Source organism: Elephantulus edwardii, unplaced genomic scaffold (assembly GCF_000299155.1).
Source record: "Elephantulus edwardii isolate Elephantulus edwardi_28Jun2011 unplaced genomic scaffold, EleEdw1.0 scaffold00311, whole genome shotgun sequence".
NCBI lineage: Eukaryota > Metazoa > Chordata > Mammalia > Macroscelidea > Macroscelididae > Elephantulus > Elephantulus edwardii.
In genome coordinates this window covers 892,160-904,875 of record NW_006400061.1, presented here as the reverse complement: position 1 = coordinate 904,875, position 12,716 = coordinate 892,160, and the positions used below count along the sequence as shown (strand labels likewise).

General features: G+C 38.2%; 1 protein-coding gene across 1 annotated transcript in view; it reads right to left on the bottom strand.

The window, feature by feature from the left end:
- Positions 1–12,716, bottom strand: part of SCLT1 (sodium channel and clathrin linker 1) — a 258,430-nt gene that overhangs the window by 108,516 nt on the left and 137,198 nt on the right. The window contains exon 10 of the mRNA XM_006901160.1: positions 12,316–12,407. Coding sequence (XP_006901222.1) covers positions 12,316–12,407 — 92 coding nt within the window. The remainder of the gene's footprint in view (positions 1–12,315; positions 12,408–12,716) is intronic.

The window sequence follows — 12,716 nt, the reverse complement described above, 5'->3', positions numbered from 1 at the left end:
GGAGGGTTGTATCATCTGCATAACGCAGATTGTTAATAGATCTTCCACCAATCCTGACACCACACTTCTCCTCATAGAGCCCAGCCTCTTGGATAATCTGTTCTGCATACAGGTTGAAAAGGTATGGAGATAGGACACATCCCTAGCATACACCCTTCCCAATTTTGAACCATGCAGTGTTTCCCTGCTCTGTTCTGATGACTGCCTCTTGGTCCAAGTATAGGTTTCGCATTAGAATGATCAAGTGTTCTGGGACTCCCACTCTTCTCAGAGTCGGCCACAGTTTGTTATAATCTACACAGTCAAAACTCTTTGCATAATCAATGAAACACAGTCCCAAGGTCCTGTCTCCCATTGTGTCTCTGGTTGGCCCATGGCTGCTGGAGGTATAGCTGGAGCAAGAATATCTGGTCCTGAAGGGCAATCCTACATTCTCTTTCTTCTCTTTTTTCAGGGTGGGGAAGGTCTCTCTTTCCATTTCTGCACTGCTCAACTTAATGAATGGTGAGATGAGCCAATTCACTTGTGGATTGGTATATATCTAATCTCCTTGTGGATAGACTAATATACCCTATTCACATATTCCTGCCCATCTACATGGCAAAGTCAACCTATGGCTAGGAAAGTCATATTGAAAAAGAAATTCCAAACAGAGAATTCCAGAAGAATGTCTATTTATGTTTTTCGTGACTATGCAAAGGAATTCGTGTGGATCATAACAAGTCATGGCTAAAATATAGACATAATAAAGTATGGCTAACACTGAGAAGAATGGAAAACACAGAACACTTAATTATGTTCATATGAAATCAATTACCTAGACTAAGAAGCTGTTGTCCAGACGGAGAAAGGTAACATTTCATAGTTTAAAAGCAGAAACATGCCAGGGATATATTTTTTTTCCTCCATACCTATTAAATCTGTATTCTTAGCAAACATCTGGACTCTATGACAAGGAAATGCAGCATCAGGATTGCAGAGTCATTAAACGCATTTGTTATGCAGAGGACACAACGTGGCTTGCTGAAAGTGAGGAGGACTTGAAATGCTTGCGGCAGAAGCTATAAGACAACAGCCTTCAATATGGATTATATCTCAGCAAGAACACAAAAATCCTCACCATTGGGTCAATAGGTAAACACATGATAAATGAAGAAAGGATTGATGTTGTCAATTATTTAATCTTGCTTGGATCACAATTCACATCCTTGGTACCAGTAGGCAGAAGATCAGGAGACATATCACACTGGGCAAGTTTGCTCCCAGGTATGTTTCCAAAATGCTGAAGAGAAAAGATTTTAGTATTAAGACTAAATTTCCTGGTTCAGGCCATGGTCTTTTCAATCACTTGCCATGCATATGAGAACTTAACAATGAATAAGGATGACAGAAGATAAATGCCTTCGAATTGTGATGCTGGAGAAGAGTACTGGATGTCTCCTGGACTGCCAAAAGAACAGACAGTTATGTCTTGGAGAAGGTACAGTCAGAATGCTCCTGCGAGGCAATGATAAAACCTCATCTTCATACTTTGGACATGTTTCTAGGAGAAGCTATTCCTTGGAAGAAGCTTTCCTCCATGCTTGGAAAGGTGGAGGGTCAGCAAAAGAGAGGAAGACCCTCAACCATATGGAAGGACACAGTGTCTGCAGCAATGGGCTCTAGTGTGTCAGAGATGATGAGGATTACATAGGATATCACAGGGTACAGGTCTGTTGTTTATAGGGTCACTAAGAGTCATACTCAACAGCAACAAGCAACAACAATAAGTTACTAGCTCTGATTTAAGGGTAAATATAAGCCTCAAATAAAGTCTACCGCCATCAAATTTATTTCAACCCATGCTGTAAATTTTTAGGTGCCATCAAATCGAGTATGAAAGATCTGAACTCTGCCCTATTCTGTGACATCCTCACACTTGCTGGCACACTAGGGCTAATCAGCAGTCACTGTGTCAGTCCATCTGGCTGAGAGTCTTCCCCTCCTTTGCCGACCCTCTGCCTTTCTAAGCATCATCTCCCTCTCTAAGGAACAGCCTCTCCAAGACATTATGCCTGAAGTATGAGGTGAAGGACTATGGCTGTACTTTCTCTAAGACTTATTTATTCTTTTCTCAGTCAATGGAATATTCAGTAATTTATCTAACACTAGAGTTCAAAGACATCAGTTCTTCTTCTGTCATCCTTATTCACTTTCCCACTCTCAGATGAATGCCATGTGATCAGAAAGACCATGGCCTGAATCAGATGCATCTTGGTCCTCAAACTGCTGCATTTTGCTCCTTAAAAATTTGGAGAGGTCCCCGATGAAAGACTTTCCCAATGCAGTATGTCTCCTTATTTCCTGACTGATAGTACCAATGGTGTTGATTATGGACCCAAGTAACATGAAGTTGTTGACAGTTTCAATCTTTTCTCCATCTATCATGATCTTGCCTGTCAGTCCAGAAGTAAGAATTTTTGTTTTCTTGATGTTAAGATACAATCCATATTGAAAGCTGTATTCTTTCATCTTCAGCAACAAACACTTCAAGTCCTCCTCACTTTCAGCAAGCAAGTTTGTGTCATCTGCATAATGCAGGTTACTGATGAGTCTTCCTCTGATCTTAAAGCCACCTTCTTCTTCACAGAGTCCATCTTCTTGAATATTTTGCTCAGCATACAGATTGAATAAGTATATATAGAAAACTACCCTGACACACACACCTTTATTTAATTTTAAACCATGTACTGTTCTCCTATAACTGGGGTAATAAAGGTAGATGTGTCAGAGACTGGCTCACGAAAGAACAGGATTCACTGTGCACAGGGTTGCTATGAATTGTCGTTGACTTTGATAGTACATAAAAACAACAACAACAACAACAACAATAATGGTGTTCCCTTGCTTTGCTTGCATAACAGCCTATTGGTCTAGGTATATGTTTTGCATGAGCAAAATTAAGTGCTTTGGGATTCCCATTCTTCTCAATGTTACAGTCAAATACTTTTGCATACTAAATAAAGCATAAATAAAAAAAATAATTTATTTTGTTTTTCTACTTTCAGCCAGAATCCATCTGACATCAGTAATGACACTGCTGGTACCATAGCTTCTTCTAAATCTTCCTTGAACTTTTCAGTTCCCCATCTATGAACTGTTCTACGTGTCTTTTTAATTTTTAAATCCTGCTTGAACTTTAGCTCCTTATCATGTACTATTATAGATGTTTTGGAATGCTCAACAGTATTTTTTTAAATTTTATTATTATTGTGTGTGTCTGTACCGTCAAATCAGATCTGACTGGTACAGGAGGAGATTGCCCCACCTTCTCCGGCAGAGCATTTGGTGATTCGAACCTCATTATCTCTGGGATTGCATTGCAGCTTCTTGCCACTAGGCCACCAGAGCTCCCCTTCCCCAACAGTATTTTGCTTGCATGTGATAGTAATGGTATTATTTGACAGTTTCTATATTCTGTTGGATCATCTTTCTTGGGAATGGGAACAAAGACCTCTTCCAATCTATAGACCAGACAGCTGTCCTCAAATTTCCTGTCATAGACTGTTGAGTGTGTCCAGGGCTGTAACTGTCAATTGAAACAAATCAACTGGTATCCCATTGATTCCTGGGGCCTTCTTTTTTTTTGCCAATTCCATCAGTGCAGCTTGAACTTCTTCTCATCACCATTGACTCCTGATCATATGCTGTTGTTGTTGTTGTTTGATGCCATCGAGTCGTAGATGACTCATAGCGACCCTATGAACGAACGGCCTGAGCACTGTTCGTACATATGGTTTATGTACATAACCTGATTCATAAACTTTCTTTGGAAGAAGATGAAGTATTCTTTACCTCTCCTAATAAGGCATGGGGAAGGGTGTCTGTCCTGATCCCACGATGTCTGACCCTAAAAATTCCATATTGTAGTGTAATGATTTTGCTTTTCTAGCTTCCTTTCCCATGCTTTTTTGGTTGCTGTAGAGAAATCTAATTGACTTCTGTATGTTGATCTTCTATCTTGCACTCCACTAAACTGGTCTACTAGGTCTAACAGCTTTTTTGCTGTCTCTGGGGTTTGCTGTGTACCCTATCATGTAATCAAAACAGCATGGTATTGATCTAATGACAGACACCTAGATCAATGGAACAGAATCGAGATTGCAGAAATAAACTTATCAGTCTATGGTCAATTGATATCTGACAAGGTAACAAACAACCCATTCAATGAGGGAGTAACAATTACTTTATCAAATGGTGCTGGCAAAACTGGATATCTACCTACAGAAAACTAAAACAGAATCCACATTTCATACACTAAAACCAAGTAAACATGGAACAGAGACCTTTGAGTAAAATTCAAAAGGATGTTTTCAAGATTGCAGTTCAGCTTCTTGCCACAAGGCCACCAAAGCTCCTTATAAAGATCATGAAACAAAATGAGTACGAATTTAGAAGCTTTCTTTATGGCTTAGATAGGCATAACATAGCCAAAATGTACAATTTAACGATGATAAAATTGATAAATGGGACTTTCTTAAAATCAAATCCCTGAGTGCATCAAAAACTTTCTCTAATAGCATGAAGGAAAGCTCACAGATAGGGGGCAAAAAGATTTGGCAAGGATATGTCAGACAAGGGTTTCATAATTAAACTTTACAGTATACTAAGGGCCTCTACAAGAAAGAGATTGACAACCCAATAACAAAATGGGCAAAAGACATGAAAAGTCTCTTCACAAATGAGGATATCTGGACTACCAAAAAGCACAAGAGGAAATGTTCAAAATCGCTAGGAATCAGAGCTGTAAATCAAAACAACGAGAGACCATCTCACCCAGCTGCAATATTAGCAGCAGCAGCAGCAGCAGCAAAGTTTAACAACACAAAAAAACGCAATAAATGTTGGAGTGGTTAGAATTCTCATGCACTGTGGGTGGGAGTTTAAGATTGTACAAACACTCTGGAAGGTAGTTTGGCATTTCCTCAAAAAGTGGAATGTAGAAATCTCATATGATCCAGCTATTCCACTGCTAGAAATATATTCCAAGGAAACCAGAAATGAGACACAAATGGAGATATGTACACCTATTCACAGCAGTGTTATTCACAATAGCAAAAATACAGAAACAGCCTAAATGGCCATTAACAAAAAAACTGGATTAAGAAATTGCTGTATATCCACATAATGAAATACTATGCAGCACTAAGAAATAATGATTTCATAAAATACTATATAACATGGTAGAGTCTAGACAGATTAATGCTGAGTGAAATATCTGTCACTGAAGGACAAAACTGCCTAAGACCATTACTGTGAAAACAGAAGGATAAATGAGCAACATATGTATAAATGCTCAAAAGGGGAAGAAGATGAGAAAATGGGGTCAAAGTGGGGGAGATCACAGAAGAAGTTGATGGTGGTGAGGAGGAGTGGTAGTAAATGAATAGGAAAGGTTCAATGGGGACTTGAAAAGATAGGGTGATAACAGGCATTGTTGTTGTTATTGTTGTTATGTGCCATCAAGTCACCTGTGACTCACAGCAACTCTATGTACACGAGCTCTGAACCCTTTTCCTCAGCCAATCTCATAGGCTCTGACAGACTTAATATCATTTCTCCAGTCACTGAGCCAATCCATCTTTTACTGGGTCTTCCTCTCCTGTGCTGTTCCTCCACCCTACCATACACGCATGATATTCCACTCCAAGGACTGGTCCCTCCTGGCAACATAACCAAAGTATGTGAGATGGAGCTTCAAAATCCTTGTCACCAGGGAGCATCCTGGTTTCATCCTCTCCAGGACAGCATTTGTTCTCCTGGCAGTCCATGGTATGTTCAACACTCTTCTCCAGCATCACAAGTTAAAGGCATCAATTCTTCTTCTATCATCCTTAGTTACTGTCCAGTTTTCTGATGCATAGCAACTAACTGTGAAGACCATGGCCTAGATCAGGCACACCTTACTCTTGAGACTGACATTGTTGTTCTTTAGTACTCTCTCTGACAGGAAACTTTCCCAGTGCAATTCATATTTTTAATTCCTGACTGCTGGTGCCAAGAGTGTTGATTATGGAACAAAGCAAGCTGAAGTTGTTAACAATCTCAATCTCTTCTCCATCTATCATGGTGCTGTCAATCGGCCCAGTGGTGAGAATCTTTGTTTTCTTGATGTGGAGCTTCAATCCCTATTGACAACTAGAGTCCTTGACCTTCTGCAGCAAATGCCTCAGGTCTTCCTCAGTTTTGGCAAGCAAGGTTGTGTCATCTGCATAATGTTGAAGACTATTCCCCAGTCCTGATGCTACATTCCTCCTCATAGAGCTGTGCTTCTTGAATGATTTGTTCTGCACCTAGAAAAAAGGCATGGAGATAAGATGCATCCCTGATGCACACATTTCTTCATCCTGAACCATGCAATGTTTCCTTGCTCTGTTCTGATTACTGCTTCCTTGTCCAAGTATAGGTTTTGCATAAGCACAATTAATTATTTTGGAATCTCATTCATCTTTTTTTTTTACAGAGACTTTGGATTTCCATTCATTCATTGTTGCACTTTTTTCCCTGTCCAACCTCCCTCCCGCCCAATTCTGTCTTTTCTTCGAAAAGTAAAAGAAAAAATCCTTTTATTGGCATACAATCCTTCCCCGTAAGTCCACTCCACTATGCAGTCTTCATTTTGAAAAGTAAAATAAAAATTCTTTCATTGTTATTCAGTCCCTCCCCTCAAGTCCACTCCACTATGCAGTCTTCATTTTGAAAAGTAAAATAAAAATTCTTTCATTGTTATTCAGTCCCTCCCCTCAAGTCCACTCCACTATGCAGCCTTCATCTAGACTCCTGTCATGACAATAATACCTAATCATATATCCCTTTTAAACAGTTCTCTCCCTCGTCTGTTTCAATGCAGTATACATAATTTATCCCATCTTTTTCAGTCTCCCCTACCCCTGATGTCAGTCTCATTTTACAACAGTGGCACCATGCAATATTGGTCCTTTTGCGACCGAGGTATTTCACTCAGCATAATGTCCTCCAGGGTCACCCATTTGGAATAATATTGCATGAGTTCCTTGTTTTTCAATGCAGCATAGTATTCCATTGTGTGAATATACCACGGCTTCTCTATCCATTCATTTGTTGATGGGCACTTGGGTTGTTTCCAACTCTTTGCTATTGTGAACAAAGCCACTATAAACACGGGTGTGCATATATCTGCGTGGGTGGCAGTTATGGTTTCTTTGGGGTATAGTCCCAGTAGTGGAATTGCTGGGTCAAGTGGTATTTCAATTTGCAACTTTTTGAGAAAATGCCATACTGCCTTCCATAGTGGTTGTACCATTTTACATTCCTGCCAACGGTGAATAAAGAAGGGTTCCAGTTTCTCCATAACCTCACCAGCATCTGTTGTTTGCTGTTCTGTTAAATTTTGTTATTCTTATTGGGGTGATATGATACTTCATAGTTGTTCTGATTTGCATCTCTCTTAGAGCTAGGTATTTTGAACATATCTTTATGTGTTTGGTTTGCCATCTCAATGTCTTCTTTGGTGAAGTGTCTGTTCATAACCTGTGCCCATTTTTCAACTGGGTTGTTTACCTTTATCTTGTTGTGGTGCGATCTCATTCTTCTTAAGATTAGCCACAATTTGTTGTGACCCACACAATCAAATGCCTTTGCACAGCCAATGAAACACTGCTTTGGTACTCTTTGCTTTCAGCCAAGATCTATCTTATGTTGGCTATGATGGCCCTAGTACCATGGCCTCTTCAAAATAAAGGTTACACATCTGGCATGATGTACTCTGTTGATGTACTGTTCCAGTTAGTTGTTCTTTTGTTTTGTTTTGACTAATCTTTAGCAGGGTCTTGCTTGTGCATGATATTGTTTGATAATTTCTACACTATGTTGGGTTATCATTTTTTTGAATGGGAATAAATATAGAACTCTTACAGTCAGTTGGCCAGGGAGTTGTCCTCCAGATTTCTTGGTATAATCTGGTAAATACGTCCGGGGCAGCATTTGTTTGCTGAAATATGTCAGATGGTATTCCATCAATTCCTGGGACTCTGTTTCTTGCTAATTCCTTTGGTTCAGCTGGAACGTCCTCCTTCATCACAACTGCCTCTTGATCATATGTTGCTTAATGAAATTCTTCTGTGTCAGCCAACTAACTTTGGTAGAGTGACTCTGTGTACTTCCATCTTCTTTTAATGCTTCTGTGTCATTTAACATTCTACCCTCAGCATCCTTAAGTAGTGAAACTCAAGGCTTAAGCTTGTTTTTCTTTAGTTGTTCAGCTTAAGAAATGCCAAGCAAGTTCATCCCTTTTGATTTTCCAGTTCCAGTTCTCTGCATATAACAGGCATAAATTAATGGTAATTATTTATATAAAATATAATGTATATAAATGATTGTATAAAAGATAATGGACATGAATGAAAAACAACATTTATGAATTATTATATAAGACACAGAGTACATATACTAGAAGCAAGCATGGCATCCACTTCCTAAACAGCATGTTTCCAGAAACTCTATGACCTTTGATAAATGTCTATAGTTCTAGAAGGGCTTCCAACCTTTTGTTCATAGGGAGATTATGAGTTGTGCTCGACTCAAAAGCAATCAACAACAATAACATATACTAAGCACTATATATATACATATGTATATGAAAAATTCTATGCAAATAAATATAAAATTTTAAATTAAACAACTACTCTCCTGTTTTTCTGCACACTAAAAAGAACAACAAAAATAAATTTCATCACTTTCTTCTTTGCTCTTGTTGTTAGAAGAGTATGAGAGTTTAGCTGATAAGGGAAAGGCTGACTATGAGAACCAACCAGGCACTCCAAGGGAGTGGAAGCCTACACCGAGAACGATTCAAAACCTTAGAATCCCTATGGTACAACTATATGTTCTGATACCTTGCAGGGGCGCTATGAGTCAGAAATCACGTCAACAGTAATGGGTTTAGTTTTACATGGTGAGAGGGTTCAGAGTAGTATAAACAGTTTGTACACAACTATTAAAGGTTAGCTGTTCAAATCCATACAGAGGCCTGGTAGTCTCATTCTATAAAAATCACAACCAAGAAAATTCTAAGGAATAGTTTCACTCTATATGACAAAAGTTTGCTACCAGCCAGAAGCACCTAGACAGAAATGGTTGTTGGTTTATTTTTAATTCAATGGTGAGTTTTCTATTTAAATATGTGTAATGTACTTTATGGACGTATCTCCATTACTTACGGAGATAATGACCAAATATCACACTATCATGACCATCACCTGGATTCTACAACAGTCACAAGTACATAACTAGAGCTCAATACATGTTGAATAAATGATTTGGTTAACAATCAGCTGTGGGATGGAAGCCTCTTGTGTAAATCAATCAGGACCTGGTGGGTGAGTCTTTGTATTTCAAAGTCAATTGGGCCCCGACTGAGAATCTCCAGCTTTGAGCCTCCTGTGTGAACAAGTTGGATTCTGGAGGATAAGTTGTTTTGATTTAATTGAAAGTTGGGTGTAAACTGTTTGGTTATTTTATATTTCACTGACAATCAAGTGTAAGCTGATTGGTCATTTGGATTTAGTTAATAATCAGCTGTGGGTTGGAAGCTGGAGTTAATTGTGTTTGGGGAGAACATTGTTCTAAGTTGTATAGCACTTGTCTGTCAGTTTGCTGTACTGAGATAATCTGGAGTTGCTGTGATACGGAAAGCTGTGACACTGGTATACCAAATGCCATAAGGGTTATCCCTGGTGGAAAGGGTTTGATAGAGCTCTCAGATTAAGACTAGGAAGCAGGACTGGCATCCACTTCTTAAATAATAGGCCTTTGAAAACCCTATTAACACTAGAGGAATGAGGATAGTTGTAGTAATGTAGTGGTAGAGCCCAGAGTCCAAGAAGAGTCAACTGCTATATAAAATATCTTGTTGGCCTCATGTTAAAAAATGACGTCTTAGTTTTAAAAATCACACACACACACACACACACACACACACACACACACACACTCTCTTATGTAAAAAGAGCTCTGGTGGTTTAGTGGTAAGGAGTTGCACTGCCAAACCAAAAGCATGTGGTTTGAATTCTTCAGGTGCTCTGTGGGGGAAAGAAGGGCAATCTCCTCTCATGAGATTTACTTCCTTTGAAAATCCACTGAAGGGTAAGTAATGAGTTGGTTCCAACTCAATAGTAAAAAATAACATAAGGTTTGAATTTTTAAAAGGTATACACACATATAGATCTTCCTTAACTAAAACATGGCCCACAATCTATTTTCTAGCCCTTTCACAAAGCTTACAAAAGAGGAAAAATTAGGATAAAAGGGCATTTTAAAAAATATATCCAAAAATATCCTCACAATCTTTGACATTCCAGTATCTGATTACAATCCTTCATCTTGATACATTGACATTAATGCTCATAACTTTGGTGCTATTAGCATTTGAAATAAGTGGAAAACATTTTGATAGTTACAATGCTAGGAGATGTAACTGGAACTTAGTGTTTGGTGCCAGGGATGCTATACATTCAATAACTACTGACACCATCACAACCAAGAATTGTCTCATCCAAAAGGACAATAGCTCTGTTAAGAAACATGGAACTGATTGATGATAGCTATGGGATGTAGCAGTGATTGGCCAAGGGATCAAAAAAGCCATTAGTTATTTAGAACTCCCAAGAACACAAGACCAGCACTGGGACCAGGAAGTTCTAGTAACATGCTTTTTGGGGAAATGACAAGGCTGAGGTTGAAACTTCAGCTTTCCATGGATTTCATAAGATAGGAGGTCAATACACAAAATGTATATAAAGGAGTCAGTTGTAGGAACTAGTCCTTATTCCACTGTTTAGAAAATATTATGTTCACCTCTTTCACCTGTGTTGCTGTTCTTGGTATGTGTCATCAAGTCAGAACCTTCCAACAAGTTTATAAAGGCTATAAATCATATAGGAAGGAAATGCCCATCTTTCTCTTATGGAACAGGAGGTAGATTCAAACTGTCTCCCTTTGGTTTGGCAGTACAACTACTCACCATTAGGCCACCAGAGCTCTCTTCATTATCTGTATGAGTCTAGAACTATGAAGAAACTGAGGCAATATCAACTTTCCCCTGACTATGGTTTAATATTTTTAATTACTCTTCAGAAGAAGTAAAAAAAAGAATTTCAATTTTCTTAAAATCAGATAGGCTTACTCTAAACATCTCAAAGAGAAAAGATGTTCTTTGTTCTCCAATTGCTGTTGTTGTTATGTGCCGTCGAGTCGTTTGAGACTCATAGCGACCCTATGTACAACAGCCCTAAACCCTGCTCTATCCTGTGCCAATCTCATTGCCTCTGCCTCTGACACACCCATCCCCATAGAGGGTCTTCCAATCCTGCACTGTCCCTCCACTCTGCCCAGCATGATGTCCCTCTCTAAAGACCTGTCTCTCCTTACAACATGTCCAAAGCATGTCAAGCGAAGCCCCAGAATCCTTGCCTCCAAGGAGCAGCCTATAGTAACACAAAAATCCGTGATTATTAAGAGTTTTTAATCCTTTTCAAAAAGTACTATTATGTAGTAGCACACTTTTCTTTCAAAATTATGATAGAAATCTTTCCTTAGAATTTTATACTAATAATCTTGTATCATAATTATCTTTTTATGACTATGTTCAAGATATTTCAAGATTTACAAAACAATACATTCAATCTTAAAGGGTTAACAACTATGAGAAGGGATGAAGAAAGGAGTAAAATCTAATAAATAGGCAAGCTAGGGGTGAAGGGGAAGGCAGTAAACAATAAAGTTTGATGAGACAATGTAATAAATGAAAATAACCAATTGCAGTTAATGTTATAAAACAGAATGCCTATGAATTATTTGATGAGAAATCAGTATGATTTGTAAAATTTCACTCAAATTAGAAGAAATGGAGAAAAAATCTCACAAAATTATGACATAAATTAATATACTAAGAAAAAGGTGCAGAATCCTATTAAACAAATGATATCTGAATTAAAAATATCAGTATGTAGTTTACAATTAGCTTATCAGCCAAAAGTTGATGGTTCAAAACAAACAAATGGCTCCACAGAAGAAAGTACTAGTATTCTGCAGTTCTAGTCAGACACATATAGAGTTGCCATGAGTCAGAAGAGACCTGATAGCAATGGATATATTTTATTAAATGTATTTTTAGAAAATATGTAATAAACCAGGTTTTAAACCTTGTCATTATAGTGTGATTTAGAATGCCTAAATTTATTAAGTTATCACTCTGGTGTGAAATCATCTCTGGAACTTACAGATATAGTAATAATTTACCTTGTTTCTAATTGTTTTATACTACATTGTAACTGCTGTAAGCGCCTATCTGATGCTTCCTCTCTTCCTTGTGCGGACACCATATCCTCCTCCTAGAAAATAAAGAAACTCAAGGCTTACAATATGTATAGAAAATTCAGTACCCCATTACACAGCAGAAAAAACCCATGAAAAAACAAGGAACACAAACTCATTCACATTAAGGTATACTTCAGAGATACTGTAAGTTTGGCTTCAGGAAACTACAATAAAGCATATATTGCAAAAAAGTGAGTAATATACTTTTTTTTAGTTTCTAAGCACAGGAGATCAGGTCCCCACTGGATCTTTCCTAATTACTTCATTCCCTCCCTCTACCCACCAAACTCTGTGACTTTGTTACTTTTTCCCCTTTACCCCCG